At 41.5% G+C, this 23717-nt stretch overlaps 1 protein-coding gene across 1 annotated transcript; it reads left to right on the top strand.

The window, feature by feature from the left end:
• Nucleotides 1-6946: 6946 nt before the first annotated feature.
• Nucleotides 6947-19086, top strand: LOC131895021 (uncharacterized). The gene is made up of 6 exons (XM_059245404.1): nt 6947-7144; nt 11988-12150; nt 13611-13742; nt 14807-14990; nt 17964-18079; nt 19047-19086. The coding sequence occupies exons 1-6, from the start codon at nt 7012-7014 to the stop codon at nt 19084-19086; spliced, it is 768 nt and encodes a 255-aa protein (XP_059101387.1). The 5' UTR covers nt 6947-7011.
• Nucleotides 19087-23717: the final 4631 nt, after the last annotated feature.

Here is a 23717-nt window from a genome sequence, read left to right as displayed (position 1 = left end):
TACAGTGTATTTTGATCATATTACCACTCATTCCTCACAAATGGGCCCTGATCCACTCTGCTAATCCCAACATTACTAAATCCATGCCTTTTGTTTTGTTTTAAACCATCTACCTATGGCAACACTGCATGCCCATATGCTCATGTGTTAGAGCCATCACTGAGTTTGCTCAAACTACCTGGCATCAGCACCCTAAAGTAAACTGACTCTTCCTCCTCCAAAAGCCACCCAGTGCCACCAGCTTCTCAGTTAGGGGTTTGGGCCAGTGAACACCTTTCTCTTCCATACTAGAATGTCCATGGCTTGACCTTGGAGTTCATGAGTGCAGTAGTCCTGTCCTGCCCAGAAGATACTATTTTATTTCAAGTGTTGTAATATGCTACAAACATTTCAGAGATATCAAGTTTTATATAAAATATGATTATGTGTTAGGAGGAATTCTGAAGAAAATGTTAGTGTTCTTATTTGACTGATAACATTCCCATGTGAGTTATAATTAAATGAATCAAGGCAGTACTGTATCATGAATCTGACTGTTGCTTTTTATATGTGAAAATTATTGAGGTAATTTCTTCTGTCTACATAACTTCTAAAATGCAGAGTCAGAAGCTGAAGATGACAAAAGACCACTGGAAACTGCACTGAGGCTATATTCATACTCTTGATATTTCAGATAACCATGATTTGCATTTGGTGCTTGAAAGCTGGTCTGCCTGATATTTAGGACATGACTGTCAGTTTACCTCAGTTCTTCTCTTACACATTAACATGGAGAATTACAGTAGGTTTGGTGATGTAAACAGTGTGTTCACTCCAATGCTGAATGCTGCCATCTACAGGCCAACGAATAAGGCTAGAAAGGGAGCCCTGATGTCATCCTCATCAGAACAGCATTGTCCTTGTCGACAGCCTGAATTTTGAATTAAGTGGATAGTGTAGGCATCAAGATAATTGTGTTTATCAATATTCAGACCCCACTGGACTCCTGTCTGGATTGTTTTACTGATTTTGTTTCTCGTGATTTTGTATGTATATACATTTATGGGTATATATATATATATATATATATATATATATATATATATATATATATATATATATATATATATGTTTAACATATTTCCAACCAAAATCTGCTTCAGTAATTCTTCTCTATTTCTTTTTCCAGAAACATGGTCCATGATGTTCCATTTTTTTCTTACAAGATTTCAGAGACTTGAACTTAATATACAATATCATATCAAATGTGGACATGTTTTCTCAAAGAAGGATCCCCATTGTATTATTTTTATACTCCGAGGATGAAGTGTAATACCAATCACCAAAGCATTAGCAAATAAAGACTTTTCCCACACACTGTCAGACTTCCTCCTATATTTAATATTCCTTATTCTGACTTTTCTTGATTAACATTCTGGAGTGACCCATCTCATCCCGACCTTTCAACTGCAGGCACTTCTACATTTCATTTCATCAACTTGCTGCATCTCCTCTTTACTTAAAGGATTCCAGACTAGTTATTTAATGGGGTGTCCTTGTGCTGCTGAGCTTAATGCTAGAAACCCCCTACTAAGTTTGCTGTCTTTATAAAAATAACATCCCCAAAGGCAAACACGATCAGCCCATCACATTCTGGAAAATCTGTGAGATGGCATCAGAAATTGGTAGTCTTAAATCCTCCATTTCCTTCTGACTTTTCTCTAAAATATGTCCTTAAAAATTTGGCAATGGGGATTTAGCTCAGTGGTAGAGTGCTTGCCTAGCAAGCACAAGGCCTTGGGCTTGGTCCTCAGCTCTGAGAAAAAAGTGATCTAAATGTAATCTTCAGAGTATCTAGCCTGTTAATATTTCTGGACCAGAAACTCTTGCCTCTCCATTGTAATAATCCATGCTAGAACCCAATCTGTTTTGTCTCAACCTCTCTGTATCATCTGCTGCAACAAGGATTCCTTATTCCTTTTCTAGAGTTCTATACAAACCCTGGAGCATTCATTTAAAAAGATTCTTGGGGGCCTAGAATGCCAGGGCCCCCTGGATAACTAGTATTTGTCCCACCTCACCTCACATATCAACACAAAGAAAAAGTGGGACCACTGAGAGACAACTGGAATGGAACTAAATTTGAGGGCTATTTTTGGGAACCACAAATCCTAGGATTGTCCAGAATTAAAGGGCTACAGATACTAAAAGAAAAATTCTGAGTTCTTCAACCATACCTAGTTCTCTGACCAATATGGGGAAGAAGGACTAATGTTCTGAGTCCATCCTGCCTTTGTTGAACCCAATAAACACTATAGTGTGTAGATTGAAAACTGCATATACTCCTAACTGTCTCTCTGTGTTTCTCTCTGTCTGTCTCTCTGCCTATCTATCTATCTATCTATCTATCTATCTATCTATCTATCTATCTATCTATTTCATCACCTATCTCTATCCATCCATCCATCCATCCATCCATCCATCCATCCATCTTCTCCTACAACTACTCTTCCTCTTTTATTTCTCCTTCTTCTTGATCTTCCCTTATTCATCCCAGATATTATAACCATTTTTGCTTCCCTGAATTTTTACAGGGCTTTAGAAAATGCTAATTACATCATAAAAAAATTAAAAAAAAACTTTTCTCTGTAGGTTTTATTCTCCATATTTTCCCACCCAAAATCTTTATAATCCCTATCTTTCCTGGTACTTGCTAAAATATGAGGTTCCTTAGATCTCTGACACTGTGACACTAAAAATATTGTGTAAAGGAGTGCTTGTTAAAAAAATGCAAGTTTTGCTTAAATCGAGCCCAAAACCTACATCCAATAACTTGATACTTTAATAACTTGCAAACGCATTATCTTAGTTTCTTTCGTTATATGACAAATGTAATTTACATACAATGAATTCAATGAGTTGAAATATTCAGTGTTTATTAATTCTCTACCATGAAGTTTACAAAAATATTTTCTGACTAAATAAATTCTTGTCAAGAGGTAAAATCTGTAGAGTTTTCTAAATGGAAATGGAAAGTTGTACTCAAACCCAGAAAAGTCATAAGTCAGAAATTTTACGGAAGAGAAAAAAATCAAGATCATATATGAAACTGCTGTATTTATTAAAATTCCTTAGGACAAAATTCATTACACTTGTATACAATTAGAGTGTAATTCTCTGTTTAAAATAAAAGTGATAGAAGATGCCACTTAGTTTCAACCTTTTATACAGAGAAAAGGAAAATCCATGCTAGAACTTGCATTTGATAGCCTTAAAATGGCCTGCAAAAAGAGCCTGTCTTAGTCAGGGAGTATTGTGTCTCTCAACTACTTGATACAAAAGACTTTCAAAAGATCAATGAAACCTCCTGTCAAAGCTTGGCTCATGGGATTGTAGGCTATGAGAACAGATGAGATCAATCTGAGTGCAATAGAAGTGGGAAAGTAGGTGAGCCGCTTACAAAAACCTCCTTGAAATACAGGCTATGTAATCTAATGAAATCTGAGAGAAATTATTTCCTGATGGACTGGCTCACAGGAAGCATTGGGGATGCTTGGTTATCACAAGCAGAGGTCTCCCACACACTGGAAGATGATGAAGGAAGGATGGGGTTTTCCTGATAAAATCTATATGAGAGAAACAGTGCTTTGCGGCCAATTCACTGGGCATGATAGAGCACTGGGCTGTGCTTACAGAAGAGGTCAAACATAAAATGGTTGATTCACCAGGGACTTCAGGACTTGTGTTTGCCTTTAGTGCCTTTGCAGAGCTCCATGGGAGAATGTGAACTTATACAAACAACTAACATTTTAAGGAATGGGTGAAAGGTTGTGTAACAATTTTCCTTTGTATAACATGAAATACTTTTCTATTATTTTTGAGATAATAATTACATTATTTTCTCTTCTTTTTCATCCTTTCAAACCCTCACTACACTTCTCCTTGCTCTGTTTCTAATTTATGACCTCTATATTCATTAATTGTTGCTATGTTCATATACATATATATGTGCATGAAGATATATGTGTGTGTGTGTGTGTGTGTGTGTGTGTGTGTGTGTGTGTGTGTGTGTGTATCCATATAGTTATATATTCCTAAATGTAAACCAATCATTCTGTATAGCTAGCATATATGTTTTCAGGACTGATCATTTAATATTGAGTATCCAACTGGTGTGCTCTTCCCTGAGTAGGACTATTTCCTTAAGTCTCAGAAAGTTCTGTGGAAAGAGAGAGGAGGTTCGTAATACTCAGCAATTAAACCATGGCTGGGAAAGCTGAAATTTACAGGATTAACAAGGCCCTTCTGCTCCCAAGGTTAAATAGGTGTAACTAAGGAGAACTGAGGAAATGAGACCCTCTGTCTCATTCAGCTGCAAACAAGTCATGCAGACACATTCAGAGTTCCAGTCTTCATGAGTCACCCATTCTAATGTGAGCCTTTGTGATGCCACACATTAGAGTTATTCATATTCCTATAAGTAATGCCATACCTATACTCCTGTAATAACCTCAATAAACTCATTAATTTGAGGGAAAAAGAATTACACAGTCTTCCCTGAGAGGCAGACAGATAAAGAGGAACTGATAAGTAATACAAAAAGCCAACTTCTGGCTTCCTTTTTATTTTCTATACTGAGAAAGGCTTAGTAGGCTGTGTCTTCCACCAGCAGACTGCCTCTTCCAGCTGTCTGGTTCAGGACAGATAGGTATGTTCACAGTCAGTCCTGAACATGGTCACTTGAAGCTGCAGGTGATCACCCAGACTGTCACCCACAGTCAGAGGACCTAGTTTGGTCCTGTGCTTGTTCCCGCCAGAGTCCAAGAGTTTCCAGCTTGGGTAGGCTATCTCTGTTGTTTTCCCCATCATGATCTTGACCTCACTGGTTGTTTCTGGATGTTCGAACATTTAGAAATAGAAAAAAAGGAGCTGGACATAGTGATGCATGCCATGATCTCAACCAATTGGGAAATGAGGAGGAGAATGGAAGACTGACTGTAGTGCAAGTTCCAGGAGAGCCTGTGTCTCAAAAAAGTCATGTGAACTGTGCCACCATTCTCATGGCTGCTGAGGCCAGATTTGGGGAGTCTGAAGCCAGGCTTTGTCTTGTGCAGCTCTGAGTAAGGTTGAGGAGGCTGTCCCTTGGGTAACCTGAAGCATGTGAAAAGGAGAAGAAACCAGCAGACACCTGAGACACTCCTCTCCCCGTAGAAGACAGGAAAGTTGACATTCACAGAGGGGGAGTCTCAAGCCTGAACTTTGAGAAGCGGCTAGGCAAAGTCTTATCTCCCAGTTCATTTCCTGAACATGATCCAACTACCAAGAGTGGGCTGAGATGAACATTGTAAAAGGCAGGTGCCGTCCTCTGTCAGCTTGATCTCAGGGCATTTGGAAGAACATGAACCCTCCTCTGGATGGGACATCAGTGAGATATGAAGCAGGACCATGCAGAAGGGATTTCTGTCTTTGCTGGGTAAATGACTATATATCCTGGGCAGGGTATCTGTTCATGGAAGTGTAATGTTTCACAATTGATTGTCAAAAAGACCAAGCTGTCTGAGGTCTCAACTATACAGCTGACTCCAGGCCTCTTTCTAATTACTGGGATTTGCAGGCAATCCTTTATACTTTTCCATCTAGATCTACTGCCTCATCTCTGGATTCATGTGAGCAATCACACTCTGAGTATCTCACCCCTCTCTCTATACCACCTCTCTACTCAGATTTCTTTACCCCCAATACTGTCATCTATGTTCTTAAAATAGTTTTTATATCAGTTTAGAGGACATGCCTTGCTCCCAAATTCCAGGATGTACTCAACTTTTTGGTCTTCACAAGACTATTTAGAAATAAAGTTGACAATCACATTTATTTGCTTAAAGCTTCAAAATCTGAAATGACACAGATCACCCAAAAGTTTCATAAGTCCTACGCTTTGGTGGACAAAATCCAGAGATTTGGTTGGAGAACATGCACTCCATGCTGACCATGACCTGGCTTCTCTTTATAGCGATGTCATGATAAGAAATGTGAGGTTTGGGTATAACAAAGCTGTATGATGCAACAACTCTTGATTCTCTCCCCTTGCCTGCCCTTCTCATGTCCTCCTAATGGATCTTGTACCCAAAGCTAGCAGTGCCACCTCTTCAAGAGCATGTGGATTGGAACAGGTGGCGCCAAAACTAGGAGTTTGGCTTTGTTTACTGGTTGAAGCACCACAGCAGTGATCTACATCATGTTCTACTCCATGATTGTATGCCTGTTTTGTGTGTGTGTGTGTGTGTGTGTGTGTGTGTGTGTATGTGTAGTCTCACTCATGATGCCTCTCCATAGCCAACACTGAACTCTGACTTGCCACTACATTTTCCTCAGTCAATGATTTCAAGGATTGGGTCATCCTACTCTTTCCATGAATTGCTTGCTTTCAATATCTGAGAGCTCACCTGGTCTTAGTGGCTCCAACCAGACCTGTCCAGAGCTAGTGACATCTTCATTCATAAACTCATAGCTTGAGTTAGCTCTACTGACACTCTGGTGAAATCTTCATAACTAACTTTTCTTTCAGCCAACCAATCTCTACAAGTCTGAGGATCTTCCCTGGGTGATTGTTCACTTCAGAGGTCTCATTGTCCTGACATAATTTCTAAGCATCCTTTCTTTCTCAAATTATTGATTATTAATCTTAAGGAGGGAAAATCCAACCCTGGACAGTACATGCAAAGTGAGCTTTCAACTTCACTTAGATAAAGTTTCCAATGAAGCAGAGGCCTAGATTTCTGGCTTTGGAAGGAGGATTATAACTAATGGCTTCCATTGTGACCCCAGAGGCTCCTGAAAATGGCACCTTGGTTTCAAGTCACTTTTGGGTGAGGTATGAGACAGGGATGTAACAGCTATACCATGTGACATCAGTACATGGACATTCTACTGTATCCTGGAGAGCCCTGGCATTCCATGTGATGTCACCAGTGTTGTGGCAACGCCAACTGTCATTGGGGCATTTGTGTAGTGTCTTGTGTTCCACCTACAGACATGCTGACTAGACTGAACAGGATTCTTGAGAGACAGGATGATGAGCACAGGGAGACCAAAGGGAGGCAGAAGGAAGATGGCCTTCAGTCTCCATGTCACACATCAAGAAATAAATGGTTCTGGGGAAAGCGCAGTGAGTCCAGGGAAAGGGATGGGGAGCTTCCTGAAGGAGGAAGGCTTCAGCTGATCCTTCTAGGAGTGGGGCTAAGGGGGTGAGAGTTTCTGAGAAGCCATGGGCCTATCCTAGTCCTCTGAGTTCTTCCAGAGCAGAACAAAGTTGAGGATTTTTCAAGGTTAGTTTGGCAGAGAGCCATGGATGGTCAAGGCTGCAGCTGCTCTGTTGAGGGCCCTCTGCTTTCCCTGAGTGGGAAGGAAGCACAGAGAGACTAAAGAGGTTTCAGTACCAGCCATGCACTTCACCCACACTGGATGTCTTTTGGTGTGTATCACTAATAACAAGGAGAGTAAAGTCCTCTGGCCAGAGCTAGAGGTTCTCACAGTTTAAATAACAACCCACTAGCAGGGCAGGAGCCACCAAGTATTGCTGCATGTCAGTGATCCCTAAGGTTTCTGAGTTCCTTTCCTCTCACTCGCCAGTCCTCTTCTCTCTACCTTGAGTGAAAAGTGGGAAATCACTCTTCCTGTAAGTATTTGTTCTTGGTGTCAGAGGGCTCACCTGTGGATGCCCAGTCCTTAGGTATTTTCAGTCATACCTTTCAATAATTGATAACTCCTTTGCTAACATCATGATGGTTAGAATGTATTCTGCTGAAGCTTTTGGCAAAAGTTTCATCATTACCTATATGATTATCATTGTTCTGACAGGACCCACATAATCCTTCACCACCCCCATACATTGTAACAGCCCCGTGGATCTTCTCTAATGTGCTTGTTCACCTTGTGGAACTGATCTTCCTTCCTCATTATCCTGAGCTAATTTCTTAGTATCCTTTATTTCTTATCTTATTAGTTAGCATTCTTCAGGATGAGAAGAGCCATTCATGGGCAGTGTTTGGAAATTGAGTCTTGCCCTCCATACATGATGAACTATTGAATTAGAATGAACTAGATGGTAATGAATCATTGTGAACTCTGGATTGAAATGACGAGGTGCTGAAGGCCCTGCTCTGTCTCAGGGAAGGCTGCTTGAAAGGGCAGCTTGGCTTTTGGTGAATTGAGGAAGAGTTTGTTATCAGATAGGTGATGACATTAGCAGTAACCCTAGCAGTCCCTTCTCTGGAAATTTTATTGTATCCTGGAGAGTCATTGGCATCTTCTGTGAAATCACCAGTGTTGTGGCAATGCCAACTGCCCTTGAGGCATTTATTAAGAGCTCACAGGGTTCACCAATTGACATGTTGGCAAACTGAGCACACTGATTCACATAGAAAGCACTGGTTTTCTAAGCAGGAGTTGATGCCACAATTGGTCCTTCTCTTAATGGGGTCCTGTTGCTGGAGAATTTCTCTCCAGCTCCCACCACCAAGTCCCGCCAGTCTCAGAGCCCACTTATAAAATAAACACACAGACTCTTACATTATTTAAACTGCTTGGCCATTAGCTCAGGCCTGTTATTGTCTAGCTCTTACTCTTATATTTAGCCCATTTCTATTAATCTTTACTTTGCCACATGGCTCATGGCTTACTGGTACCTTACATCTTCCTTCTCCTGATGGCGGCTGGCAGTGTCCCCCTCTCCGCCTTCCACTTCCCAGAATTCTTTTCCTTGTCCCGCCTATACTTCCTGCCTAGCCAATGGCCAATCAGTGATTTATTTACTGACCAATCAGCAACACACTTGACATACAGACCATCCCACAGCACTTCCCCTTTTCTTTTCTTAAAAAGGAAGGTTTTAACTTTAACATAGTAAAATTACATATAACAAAACAATTATCAAGCAAGAATTACAGTTACAATATTAAAGAAGAGATCCTATCTATCTTATATTTGTAAGTTTAAGGTTTTATATCTAACTTATCTTTTATTATAACTAAGGAAAATTGTAAGTATCTAGTCTTTAACCACATCAAAGACCTCAGAAGGATATACTACTACCTGAGAAATGGAGAAGGATATAAGCAACTTTTAGGAGTCTTGTAGGGTAGACAGAGACAGCTGACAGCCTGGACAGTCATTCAAAGTTCTCTTGTAAGGTTGGGGCATCTGTCTTCAGCCCACAGGCCTAGAGTCTCTTATTCACTTTTCTCTGTGTCCTGTAGAATGTCTGGCAGTTTTCTCTGCAAAGCAGGAACCTGAAGGACCATTTTGTCAAGCAAAGTTCAGTGGTCACCTTTGTATGGGTCCTGCATGTCCAGTTGATCAGGCAGTCCAGGCAAGAACAGTTTCTTGCCCAAATGGCTATTTTTGTCAAGGTGAAGATAAACTCCGTATGGAGTGTCTTCGATGCCCATCCTCCTCTCTGAAGTAAATCGGTGCTGTCAGGAGCAGACATGTCTCACTGTCCAAAAAGTCTAAATTTTTAAAACATTTTAAATGCCATATTCTGTAGGTCTTTGAAGTGTTTGAAGACTACCTATCTATCTGAAATATAACTATGTATACCTAGAAGACTTAACTAACATGGCTACAAATATGATTATCATAGATGACTAATTATTAATCTATTTTTTAATTATCCATTATAATTTTAAATGAGTTACATAAACATAATACCTCAAACAAGAATAGAAATATATATACAGTAAAACAAAATTAAGTTTAAATTTGTATCAATAAACTAAAATCTATAGCAATGTAAAACATTTTAAACAAGTTGTTACTCTTTCAAAGTAGGTTCATTAATCTACCCTTTCATCCTATCATATCTAAACTATCCCCTTTTTTTCTTTAGAAAGAGATTGTATTTATAATCAACCTGCTTTAAATAAAAATATTGTTTTTTCTCTGTCCCACACCAGAGGGCTCTTCTGATTTGGGACACAAGAATCTCTTAACCATTTTTTTTTTTTTTGAGCAATATGTCTGGGTTTAGAGGGGGAGTGAGCCAATTCCATCTCTAAAGCCAGCTTGGTATATTTGGGAATTTGGGCGTAGTTTCTCTTACTACTTCCTGCTGGAGGGGGGCGCTGTATCTTATGGAGACAGAAAGAAAATTTTAGGATCATGGAGTAGTCCGTGAGGCTGTATATCTGAGCCAGTTGACTTGAAACCATTCTGGATGTTGAATCATCTGGGCCATGGTGTCATTGGAGACCTTTCAGGGGGTCTTGGCTGGTCAAACCTGATGTATCTTAATCTGGAACAAATCCATAGTCTCTGGCTTTCTGTGGAAACAAGAGCAGAGACTCTTTTCCAAAGCAACATATCCTTATATCCAAATTTTGAAGTCAAGGTACCTTTAAAATATACATTTTGGCATAACTCAACAGCTTTTACAATCAAATGTTTTTCTGCAGTTACGAATATCAAAGAGAACATAATCCAGATTCTCTGTGTGGTAGTCATCTTTACGTGGCTTATTTTTTTATATTAGCTTGAGCCTATTGCTTTAAACTGCAGCCTTCTAAGCCTGAAACGGCGCAGTGGCTGCTGGCTCCACCCACTTCAGCTTCCCAACACGGCGGCGGTCCGCTTTCCGCCAGCTCTGGGAGCCATAACTCTCAGAAATAGTGGGTCTACACTTTTACCAAAGTAGCGTGTAGCCCAGAAACCTCTTTTTTTGTTTTGTACTAGCAAAGGCTAAATTCACCACACAGTTTAATGTGCTACTTGCAGAGGCCTCATTCCCACCATACTGCAGGTCGAGAGCGCACGCTAGGAACCCACCAGTAGCTCAAACCGGCAGCTGCCGCTTATTTGAGAGAGACAATTAGGAAGCTGTTTTTAGGTCCGTTTTAGAATCTTTTTTCTAAGTTTTTAGGTGGAAACTCTTGCCACCACGTTGGACGCCATTTGTTGCTGGAGAATTTCTCTCCAGCTCCCACCACCAAGTCCCGCCAGTCTCAGAGCCCACTTATAAAATAAACACACAGACTCTTACATTATTTAAACTGCTTGGCCATTAGCTCAGGCCTGTTATTGTCTAGCTCTTACTCTTATATTTAGCCCATTTCTATTAATCTTTACTTTGCCACATGGCTCATGGCTTACTGGTACCTTACATCTTCCTTCTCCTGATGGCGGCTGGCAGTGTCCCCCTCTCCGCCTTCCACTTCCCAGAATTCTTTTCCTTGTCCCGCCTATACTTCCTGCCTAGCCAATGGCCAATCAGTGATTTATTTACTGACCAATCAGCAACACACTTGACATACAGACCATCCCACAGCAGGGTCCAGTAGCTGTGAACATCTGAAGCAATGGCCCTATGCAGCTTACCTGGGTTGCTAAAGAGCAGATCCAAAGTGGAGGATTTCTGAGGGCAGAGGGCCAGGAAATGTCAGGGGTGCAGCTGCTGTGCTGGGACCTTTTCCAGTTCATTATGATTGGCAAATAATGCTAAAGGAGGCCCAGAACCACTAATGAGGTATCAGGGTAGGATGTTGCTGCACTTTATTCTCAGTGGATTTCTGTAGATTTCATGGATATCTGATATAAATACCAGGAAGGGAAACTTTGCATCCATGTACCCAGGTCTGAGACATTCAGTTGTTTTAGTCCAGCACACAGATTACCAGGGCTGAGAGATGCAAAGCACCAGGCAGTTCAGAACTTTCTCGCATCACATTAGGTATCTGGTGAGAATTCCAAACCAACATGACTGGTCTTGCTTATGCCTTTCAGGGGCAGTGGGGCTGCAGTAGGGCCTGAGGCATATATCTATCCCTAGAGATTGGAGATAGACACATGGCTTATGGTCCCCAGTTTAAGGATATCTGCTCGGATTTTTGAGGGCTTCACTGGGTGCCATGCATTTCCTCTTCCTCAGGACAGGACTCCTCTTGGGACTCCACATGATCTCTCTTGGCCCTATGCCATTCATCTGGACAAATTCACTTGTGTTTATGTACCTACAGGGACTACTAGGAAGGCATCATCCACATCCTTCTTCCTCATTGAGCAGGAGCAACAGCTGAACCAGGTGGATAAACTGACCCTTCAGCTACAGATGATGACCAATGAGAGGATTGAACTGCTGGAACTCCTGGCCCTTTATAACAACAATGAGTTGAACAACAGGTACTCAACATGCCCTTTTCTCTGGTGACTGTCTTGAACCTACTGTGTCCTGAGTGATTCTGAGATGCAGAACTGAAGCCTGTATGATTGAGATAGGACATAGTCTGTTCTGAATCCTCCCAATGAAACCAGAGCTTGTGGCCTGAATCACAATCTACAGAGAGGGGCAGTAGGGTGTAAGATCACAACATGTATTTCAAGAGGCCCTGACAGGCATTGGCTTTTAGGAGATTCTCAGTGCTCTGAATTGATATTTCTTTTTGCTTTTTGCTATGGCAGCAGTTTGAATGGCCTGGTGGGCCTACTCAGTCCATCTGTGTGTCACCAGAAGGCCTAGAATTCATCTTCACTCCTCTGAGCTTGTTCCTTATACTATGAGACAATGCCACTTACCTGCATTTCTCTGACATCCTAACTGTGTGTGGGTTTATGTGTGTGAAGTGCTCTCTAAGGGGCCCAAACATGGCAGTGGCAGGTTTTTCCCTTTTCACTTCCCTCTCCGTTGATAAACCATTAGATTACATTCCAAATTTAGTCCCCAAAGTCCATTCTCTTTAGTTGACACTGACTCATTCTTGAAACTAAACACAAAAGTCTAATAATCAAAATTCATTACTTGGCTACACTGGCTAACTGATCCAATCAGATCTCAACAACTCACCCTAGCACAGATTAACCTTTTCTACTTAAAAACCCACGGCTGAAAAAAGCCTGCTGCTTGCTGTCTGCCTTTGCCTGATCAAGAGACAGGCTCCCAAACTATGCTTGCCCTGCTACGTTAATAAATCTCCTTGTGCTGAGAACTGTGTGTCTGAGTGTGTTTTGTACTGTCTCTGAGAGGCTCACTTACAATGTGTGTGTGTGTGTGTGTGTGTGTGTGTGTGTGTGTGTGTCCTTCCTGATCCTGAGAGTCAGTAATTGATAGTAGGCCTGAATATTCACATGTCTCAAAGATTTCAGGTGATGTATGTGCTGAGGCCAGGGAGCCCCACATTGAGCATCACTGCTCTCAGCCTTTGTGCTCATCCTGGTCGCTCATTGGAATCCCCTTGGGAGTTTATAAAGCCATCCTCATGTAGTGCCTTCTTCATGGCACTACTGATTATGAGTTCTGGATATCCTTGTAAGGAGAAAGAATCTCTGTTCTCAAGACAGTGGAAATGTCATTGCAGATTTCAGATAGACCCTGATCTGTGGCACAGACTCCTCAGACCCTCTGAGCTGGCTAGTCTACCCCTCCAGGAGCTCATGTAGTCCTGTCTCCTTTCCTATTGACACCCAGCCTTTCCTGGCCCTGGGACAGTGAGGCAAGTCTAATGCACATCAGGAGGTCCAGTACATAGAATTCAGGGTGTGAAATCCAGTGGGCTAGGGTAGTATAAAACAGAACCTTAATTCATGTGGTCCCTGACACCCGTGTTCATGGGGTTCTTTGCTCCTGGGGCCATGCCCTACGGCAGGCTGATATCTGAGCTTGAGATGCTGAAAACACAGCATGAGAAGGAGATGTCAGATGTGAAGAAATTCCCCAAGGAGATCTGTGAGGCCTCGTACAAGTGCAAGGAGCTGAGTGAGCAGAACAACTCCTACTGGTGAGTGTCTAACTTAGATGGGACTCCAAAAACTGGTAGGGACTGCTTCTGTTAGTCTGAAGTTTCTCCAGTCCTGCCTGACCCAGCTGTCAGGAGGAATCTGTCCTACTCACTTCCTGAAGTCAAATAGTCCCAAATAAACACACAGAGGTTTATATTACTTAAAAACTGTATGGCCAATGGCTTAAGTTTCTTGCTAGTTAGCTCTATCATCTTAAATTAACCCATTTCTGTTAATCTGTGTTTGCCACATGGCTGCTGCATGGCCAGGCTGCTGGCATGTTGCTCCTTGGGTGGCAGCTGGTATCTCCTCCACCTCTGACTTCCTTCTCTGACTCTCCTGGATTTTTCTGCTTGGTTCCATCCTGCCTTGCCATAGGCCAAAGCAGCTTATTTATTAACCAACGGGAGAAACACATATTCACAGCATACAGAAGACATCCCACAGCAGCTTCTCCCCTTCTACACCTTTGAACAAAGGTGGGCTGTGGTTCTAGTCTGACCTCTTAGCAAGCAGCCTGCCTCATAGCTCATGGACTTGTGCCTCCTAAACTGAGTTTTCCTAAGAGTGAAGAGTCTTAGAGCCCCTCCCAACATTTTCCTGTCAAAGTCTGGAGCTTCTAGAGAGAAAACATGGTTTTCACCGTGAATGTTTTCTGTGGCTCTGGCAGGAGCTTACAGAGTTGGTTTCTATGGGAAGCATGGATGGAATGTATTCCCACTGGGTCCTCTGTCCGCCTTAGAGCATAGTTTGACTCTACCTGCTCATGTTTCCCCAATACTGTGAACAGTTAAACACCAGAGTGTGTGGGGGGGAGGTGGAGGATCCAGTTTTCATAGGTACATGGATGCCTTTTACTGTCAGTGTATTCAGAAGCAGTTTGAATCTATCTGGAATTTGGCTATTCTCTGGCTTTGGCCTGCACCTGAGTGATGCTGGCATGGCTAATGTGGGTTCCTGCCCAGGGTCATGGGGATGGGGATGTGGGGCCTTGCAGGAAGGATGGTATTAGAGCCAGGAGTGGAGAAGCAGGTGGAACTCATCATCTTTGGTGAAATTTCAGCACCCTCTACAGTCAGCTCCTGAGGGAATGGACTCAGCTAAAGGAAAAAGTGAGCATGTTGAAAAAGAACACCAGAAAGCTGCAGGGGGAGCATATTTTACTACAAGAATCCTGTGACAAGGCGAGGATGCTCAATGTGGAGGCCTATGGGAAGACCTATGACCTCTGGACAAAGCAGCAGCAGGTAGGTTGAAGCAGCAAGGCCAAGTTGCCCACCTGTCTAACCATACACACACATATACACACACCCATGTAACCATCTACTCACTTATCCACCTGACCCATCTCATCTAATTGTTCATTTCTGTGATCATTCACAAGTCTTTCTGGGGAGTTAGCCTCTTGGAAGGCATTGCATGACTGCCAAGGAAACCCTACTGCTCTGCTAGAAGCTGCAGTCCATCGAGGGAGACGGGTAAATCACATTTCACTCACTGATATGCTAGTATGGAAAGAGCAGTGCTATGATGTGAGCCACATAGGAGTACACAGAGATCTGAGTGAGTGAGGTCAAGGGTCTGGGTCTCACTTGCTTTGCATAGGTCATATGAGATCAGAGGCAAAAACAGTATGGAAGGAGGAACGTCCCCTACAAAAGCCAAACAATGGATCTATTTTAAAATTAATAAGTAGACTTCTCTTCTTTCATGGCGTAGAAGTAACTTCCCAGGAAATGTCTGGTTTGTCTTACTAGCTTAACACATGGAACCTGACATTTTGATGCTCACTCTAACATGTATATGGCTGTGTTCTTAGGAAAGATTCCTTCTCATAGTTTTATAGAGTGCTGTAGTTCAGGAAAGTGCTGTGGGTGACATAGGTAGCCTCCTACTGTCTGACCTGGGCTGTTTTAATATAACATGCACTATAATCTGGTCAAAAGTTGTTGGGTAATGACAATGGGTGACTTCCATTCTCTGGTCTATCACTGCCTTCTGTGGAGGAGTCTGGGTAGGTTTAGGGAGGAGTCTATGATGGGTCAACTTGGATCCATCGGGAGGCTTCCTGTCCAGCCATCTTCCATGGGCACTTGGTCTTGTGTGGTCAAACTCAGTTGTGCAGAGGTTGTTATTTATTTGTACCATCAGTGAGTCTGGCGACAAAAACTTCCCTAGGAGGGGAAACAAGTTCAGGCCAGGGCAGAAAAGCCTGGCTTAGTCTAAGAGGCTTGTAGACAACAGGGAGGACACACTCCCTCTCCCTGTAGTACAAAAGGTGTTGCAAGATTCCAGTATTCTCCCTTGCCCTTCTGGGTTCAAGAAAGGTGTGTGTGTGTGTGTGTGTGTGTGTGTGTGTGTGTGTGTGTGTGCCTATGTGTTGTCTTATGTGTTTTTATGGGGTATGAGAATATGTGTTTGAGCCTCTATGTGTATGTTCACTCACTCATGGAACAATGGAACATCTTTAAGAATGATGGAGAGAGACTTCAATGAGAAAGTACTGTGCCTCACCTGGTTAGTACCACTTTTCATCAGTCAAAGAACAGATGGAGCTGCCCATCATTCTGCATGTCCACACAGTTAACAACGACAAAAGGCCACAAAATTGATGCAAGCTAAAAATTTTTTCAGGTCTTTGTAGAGGCAGAATTATTTATCTGCAAAGAAATCCTCTGGAGAAAACAAAGTAATGGTGTCCATGAAGGTGAGAAAGAGGTTATTGAGAGGCAGGAAAGGTGCCTGAGGGTTTGTGTCCTTCTCTGCTCTGGGTGAATGGTGGCTGACCACTGATGACTTCCCTGCATCCTGTTTTGTTCTTCTCCTCATCGCCTGCCGCCATTTTCCTTTCACCTTTGCCTAACCTTGGTTCAGCTAATCTTGACCATGGAGCTTGGCCTGGATTTTATTCTCTAAGAAATTCTGCACTGCAGAGGTGCTTGTGGCTGCATCTCAGCCCAGCAGAAGTCCCACAGCTATGCTGAGGTGTAAGAGGCTGTCTCAGTGCACCCCTTAGTCTCCTCATACTCTAAAGCACCCACTCCATGTTGTGTCTGCAGCATTCAGAACCTGCTTTTATTCCAAACTTCTTCATACTGAGTTAAAATTGGCCTGATGGAAGGTTGAGAGAAATGAGAACTCTCAGACATTGCTAGTAGTGTAAGATGGTGCAGCCCTGTGAGAAGCTATATATAATTATTCAGAATGTTGAATGCAGACTCCAGTGGTCCATTGATTCCAGAATGTAAAGTTGGTGTCCTTAGAGTATAGGGTCAACAGGATTACAGCAGGACTCATCAGAACACCTCCAGCTAGAAACTATTCAGATGCCCATCCTTGATTAGGGAAAACATACAATGTGGTCCATGGAATATTGTGAAGCTTGGAATAATACATGCAATCATTTGGATGTGAGTTACTCAACCTTCTGTTACTCAAAGAAATTCCTGACGTAATCATATTACTTGGAGGAAAGGTTAATATAGACTCCTGACTTTAGAGATTTTTGTTTTGTTTTGTTTTCTGAGCTCATTCCTTTGGGCTTAAATTGAGGCAACCTGTGGTTTAGAGAGCTTCTTTAGGAGGAAGCTGCCGCCCTTGGAGACATTGAGAAGCATTGAGTGAGAGCAAGGGGCTGGTCCACTGCCATCCAGTGGTCCTTTGCTGGGGAACTAAGCCTTCAATGTACTGACTTGGGAACTTGCTAGGAGAGCTTAGATTACTGGTCAAGGAACCCTGCAATTCACCTGTCGGTGTACAGGTTTATATGGCAAGCACTACATTGACTTATCTGTCCAATGAGTTTTTCTCCCATGTGCTAATCTGACACACAGGCAGGCAAAACACCTGCACATATAAATTAAAATTAAAATGAAAATTATCAAAACAGAGTAAAAGTACACAATCTTCTCCACATCCCTGTGCTCAGAGTTTCCTGTGTTTTCCTGCCTCTGGGCTGGAATATGAGTAGAGAGTCTGTGGGTTAATGAAAGGTCACTTTCTTCTCCATAGTATCCCAGGTGATCTCCTATTACATCAGTGTTATCTAGGAAACTAAAATGGATGCAATGTAGTGTGCTTGTATGTATGCATCCATGTACATATATGTGTTCTCCTGTGTGTGTGTGTGTGTGTGTGTGTGTGTGTGTGTGTCTTCATGCATCTGTATGTTCATGGGTGCAGGAAACCCTCTCCTAAAAACACAATCTTCTAATGAGCAGGAACATCAAAGACTTGAGGAAAATCTTCAGTCCCTGCTGAAGCAGAAGGAGCTGCTCACCTGGCAAAGGGACTTGGCAGTAAAGCTGCAGCATCACTTCACTGTGTACCAGATGAGGTAGGAACCTAGGCTTCCAGAAGCAGGTGGATCCAAGTGGGTCCACTGTACCTGGATCTCTGTCCTCTTTGAGTTTCTGTTCGATTGGCAAAGCTTCCAGCCACAGCCAGGGAAAGAATACCTCAGACTGTCATTGCTGACTCAGTCAACAGGAACTTATGTCCAGGAAACAATGTGCTTTCTCCTTTGTCTTATGAGGATTGTGTCCCCTTCTTTCGTTTTGAGACCTCTAGTATGCTCTGAGTATCTCATCTCTTAATTTAGATCTCTTCACAAATATTTCCATGGTAGCCAGAAACCTAGAGGGGATCATCAATCATGAAGGGAAGTTGCATCCTCTTGCAACTTTATTTTTCATCAGGAACATCACTTCAGAGATAAGTTTCTACCCTTTGGCATATAGCAAACAGCAGCCTACTGCTGATTGCTGGCTCTCTTCAGTGTTTATCAGTTTCTCATGAGAAGATTTACACTGGTCATAAACAGAGTAGGAGTTGACAATTTAATCCCATGCAGGGGTCTGAGCTTTAGGAATAATCAAAGGCTATTCTGCATTGCTGTATAGGCTCCACTAGAGGGCAGGCGTAGAGTTTTCCAGGAAGTTCACATTCACCTGGTATCTAATCAAGGCCAGCTGCATCTCTCCTGATCTGTGCCTCAGACCTTGTCATACTGATATTTCTCCAAAATGATACCTTTGGACTGAGGAGAAATATGCTGTTTTTTTTTGTAATCCAGCACAGTGTGTATTTTCCAGTTCAACTTCTAGCAGTTTTTAAAATTTGAGAAAAAAATCTTGCCCAGGTCCTCTCTGACCATTTTCCCTTGGGGAAGCAGGGAATTAACTCATCTGAAAGGTACTGCTTGATTGTCTAGCTTAGTAGATCTAGTTGGGGCTCAAAAGCTGACATGGCAGGTCCCGCCCCCGCCCCCATGGGCTTCTGCTCTTGCTGCCTTCTTCCCTTAGGTTTGAAAACCTCCAGCAGGAATGGAGCAGTCCAGGATAAGAGCCTCCTGCACATGGAGCTGCTGAAGCAGAAACACTATGTCCCAGGCAAGTAATCCACCATTGAGCCCCATCTCCAACAGCAGGGTGTTCATGGGGTTTGTTTCCTTCCTTAACTTTTTTTTACTAGGGATGAATAGGCCCTGATTTTCTTGCCAGTGGCACAGCAAAACTGTTTCTGAATCATATTTTTCTAATGATTTTCCATAACAGCACCTGTTAAGAAGACTGAGAAGACAAGAAGCAGCCTGGACACCTTGAAGGCATGACATTCTACACTCCAGGTTCAAGGCCTCCTCAGAAAATGCCACCTCTTTTCAGCTTTGAACTCACTAGTGATGCAAATATCAACCTACCATCAGGCGATCCAGCCATAATCTGATCCACATCTGTTGGCTCACTATCCCCAGAAAAAAGTTTGTGTCAGAAATAAGTCTAAGATACAGAGAACACAAATTAAATTGCTAAAAACCCTGAGTCCATATGTGATGGGAAATCTGACAAGAAAGACTGTGTTAATGTCACATTGCCATCCAGACAGACTGCACCAAAAGCATAAGATCCTCTCTAATGCAGTGCTGATGCTGACGCCATGTCATGGGCAAGTGTTGCTGAAGATAATTCTCTACAGAGAATAAGCCAGTTCCTCACCGCTTCTGTTTTTCCAGAATGAAATTCCAAAGAAAGTTGCAATTTCCTCAATTTTTTTTTGTTTTATATCTTGGGATATTTTGCTTTGGTTTTTGGTTTTCTTCATTTTCATTTAAGGTTGTGTTAATTTTTGTTATTACTTTTATCTTGTCATTGTTTTAATAGTTTGCTAAGGCTATACACTGTATATAATGATTCTGTTTTGAAAGCCCCCATTGAGTAAAATGAATGTATTTTACGAATAAAATAAATTTCAAACTGTTCACTCTAAGACTCTTCTTTAGTCAGATGAGGTTTCACACTCCTGTAAACCCAGAACTCACAGGCTTGGATGTATCTCAGTAAGTTCCAGGAATTTTAGGCTGCACAAGGATTTTCCATTCATGGGCCTCAGGGATACACAGGGGGATTGCCTCTGGATGTGGATGGCATAGCCTACTCCATGTATACCCACTACATAATAGAGAAAAACTAGATGTATTGTGTGCTTGATGTCATATATTTAGCTACCAGTAAAATGTGGTACACTGTACACACATGTTCATGAAATCATAATGTACACCAAATTAAAGGGAAACACAAGTATATTGATCCAGGCATTTTTGGAAATAAGAATATTCATTGAAATTGTATAAAAGAAATAAAGAAATGAAAAGCATTCTGCCTCTGGTTTTCTTGAAATATAACATTTGTGATATCTGAAGAGCAGAGATAATTCCCTCAATGTATGTTGCGATATTTTGTGATGCTTTTCTTTATACTTATGGTGTTTTGCCACCATGTACATGCAATTAGCATAAGCCTTTAATCCTAGCATTCCAGAGGCAAAAATTTGTCTAGATCTCTGTGAGTTCAAGGCCACACTGGAAACAGCCAGGCATGGTGACATGTGGGATGATTCATCCCTAACAGGCTTGAGGGCCAGACAGCCCAAACAAATAAAAAAGATACTTTCTTAGAGCCAGCCTGGGTCGGCCTGATGATCTTAGCAATAGCAGCTGAAACATGATCTGGACATGACCTGGAACAATTAGAGGCAGCCATGTCACACCAGATGATGCATATTCATCAGACCAACCCCCAGGATGGGGTGGAGGGTATATAAAGCTTACCTCTTCCTGAATAAACTGAGCTTGTGGTTTGGACATTCTCCAAGGCTGGTCTGTTACTCAATCTGTCATTAAGTATGACCTATAGTATCTGTCTGTATCTCCTGTGTACTGGAATTACAGGCATGTGACACCACACCTGATTATCAGTGATGCTGAAGATTGAACCCAGGGCCTAGTATATTCTAAGTAAGTACTCTGCAAACTGAGAAATAGCTCTTTCCATTTTTTTTCCTTTTAAAAATTGGGGCCACATAATATTGGTGATTTAGGAATCAAGTTTTTAAGTGATGCTGGCCTAGAACTTCTGATCCTAAGGTTTCCAATTTCCACCATGATTAACCTCTCTCAAAGTAATTTGAACATAGTATACCCTTTTAAATAACATATTATCTTGTAAGAACTTAATGCTTTGGGGTTGGAGGATGAAAGTCTGCTGGGAGAGTGAGTGCCTGGCATCTAAGGCAGGATTTCAATGAGGAAGAAACAGAAACTCATATTGGACCCATTTTACTTGGGGATTAATATTTTCTGTAAGGATCAGAAGAGTAAGAAATCATAAAGGAAAGGCAATGATGTTCCAAAAAATAAGATGCAGAAAAAAATCTCCTGGTAAACTCAATGGAATAGATCAATTATTTAAAGTCAAGGTTTTGATCCTCTGCCATTGATAAAAACAGGCAAGCAGCTTGCCTGTTATCCACATGTGTACTTAAAAACCCTATGTTTAGGCCATGATTTGGTGGCACATTCCTTTAGTCCCAACTCTCGGGAGGTAGGAGAATGTCACTGAGTTCCAGGTCAGTAGGGTCTGCAAAGTGAGTTCCAGGACAGCTAGAGCTGTTATTCAGAGAAAACCTGTATTGAAAAAAAAAAGAGAAAAATAGAAAAGAAAAGAAAAAACAAAAAAAAATCAAAACAAAACCACAAAACAACAAACAAACAAACAACAACAACAACAACAAAAATCTGGGTTTAAGTAGGATTATGTCAGCATTCCAGTGCAGGTGGACCACTGTATTTTTCTAAAATCATACTGTAATTGTTTCTATCTGAAACATTGATAATGTCCTCAAAACACAGAACACTGAAAATAGATCCATACCTACGACCTTGCATAAAAGTCAACTGCATGTGGATCAAACACATCAACCAAAAACCACATATACTGAACCTAATCAAACAGAAAGTGGAGAATATTCTTGAACTCCTAGACACGGGAAAGGACTTCTAAACAGAACACCAATAGTACAGTCCCTAAAAGCAACAATTAATAAATGGAACCTCATGGAATTGAAAAGCATCTGTTTGGCAAAGGACACCATCCCAAGGACAAAGTAACAACTTACAGAATAGGAAAAGATTTTTGCCCACTACACACACTACAGATGGATAATATCTTAAATAAGTAAAGAAGTCAAAAAACTGGACATCAAGAAAGCAATGAACTCAGTTAAAAATGGGATATAGAGCTAAACAGAGAATTCAGGAAAGTGAAAATACAACCCACACTTCCTAATCCTCAGACCCCCCAAAGAGGAAGATCAGAGAGCTCTGAAACAGCTTAGCTCACACCCCAAATGCTCACTTAAATGAAGCAAATCATCTGCCTTTTTGGCCGTGGTATTCTCAAAGGCAGTTTCTAAATGGCTTCCATGATCCTATCAACTAGGGTTAAGGCTTTTCAGGATCTGGCAATGACTTTGGAGGCAAAGGAAATTGCCTAAGTGGAAACAGTAGGCTCCATCTCTTGGTCTCCTATCATGTAACACCTGCGACTGGAGGGATTTTAATTCCAATACTGGAAAAATGCTACAGTGAAGCCAGACCATGAATAATATCACACTTCCTGACTTCATCTGTAGGATTCCTCCCAACTCAATTTGGAATAATCCTTACCTGAACCATATTTCTAGCTGCAAACCTCAAAAAAACTTTACATACAGGACATCTTCACTAGTATAGGATTCATTAAGTTACATTTAATTTTTATGTCTTCCTCATCCTCATTTTATACACTGTCTGGAATCTATCTTAGCATACTCATTATGATTCCTCGTGCTCTCTAAATACTAAACATATCTCAATGTCTACAACTGGCTGGCCACATAAATAATAGAAAAGGTCCTTTACCTGCCAGTCCTCTTAATAGTTAACCCAAAAAGTAGGGTCCTACTCCAGTGAAGGGATGACCTTGCCAGTGAGAACAAGAGCAAGAAGAGAAATAGCAAAGACAAAAGAGTTTCCTTTTTCCATGTCCTTTATACAGGCTGCCAACAGAAGGTACAGCTAAGATTCAAGATGAATTCTCACATCTCAAAACATCTGAGTTTAGGTGGGCTTTCCTAATACCAGTGATTCAGTCCAGAAAATTCCCTCACAAGACAAATCATAGCCACTTGGGTTTTGGTTCATTAAACATCTTTTTTCTTTTCCCTTATCACGGTTTTTTGTTTGTTTGTTTGTTTTTCTATTTTTTTCTAGACAGGATTTCTGTTCAGCTTTGAAGCCTGTCTTGGAATGCACTCTGTAGTCCAGGCTAGTCTGAAACATTCAGAGACATGTCTGACTCTGCCTCCTGATTGTTAAGCATAAAGGCATGTGCCACTACCATCCCCTCCATGGATTCACCAAGTATTTAAAAAAAAATGCAAGAAGGAAAGAACAGAAAGGGGAGTGGGTAGAAAAAGGGATGAATCTTGAAGAAATTGCAGTGTAGGTAAATATGGTAAAAATGAGTTGAAGTAAATTCTCAAGGAATGATTAGGAATTTTTTAATGTTGATATTTGCTAAAATCACAGATTGATATCATTAACTGTTACACTGCAAAAGGTAAACCGAAAATATAAGCACATCTCAAAATATTTAGAA

The sequence above is a fragment of the Peromyscus eremicus genome, chromosome 18, assembly GCF_949786415.1.
Source record: "Peromyscus eremicus chromosome 18, PerEre_H2_v1, whole genome shotgun sequence".
Taxonomy (NCBI): domain Eukaryota; kingdom Metazoa; phylum Chordata; class Mammalia; order Rodentia; family Cricetidae; genus Peromyscus; species Peromyscus eremicus.
Note: the sequence above shows the minus strand (reverse complement) of the source record. Positions and strands in the feature narration are given on the sequence as shown.

Bases quoted from the DNA above. Each gene is read 5' to 3' on its own strand.
- LOC131895021 (XM_059245404.1), top strand. From the start codon at position 7,012: ATGCTGACTAGACTGAACAGGATTCTTGAGAGACAGGATGATGAGCAC. The intron at 7,145-11,987 runs GTGAGTCCAGGG...ATGTACCTACAG, and splicing joins ATGGTTCTGGGGAAAGCGCA to GGACTACTAGGAAGGCATCA. The intron at 12,151-13,610 runs GTACTCAACATG...GCCCTACGGCAG, and splicing joins AACAATGAGTTGAACAACAG to GCTGATATCTGAGCTTGAGA.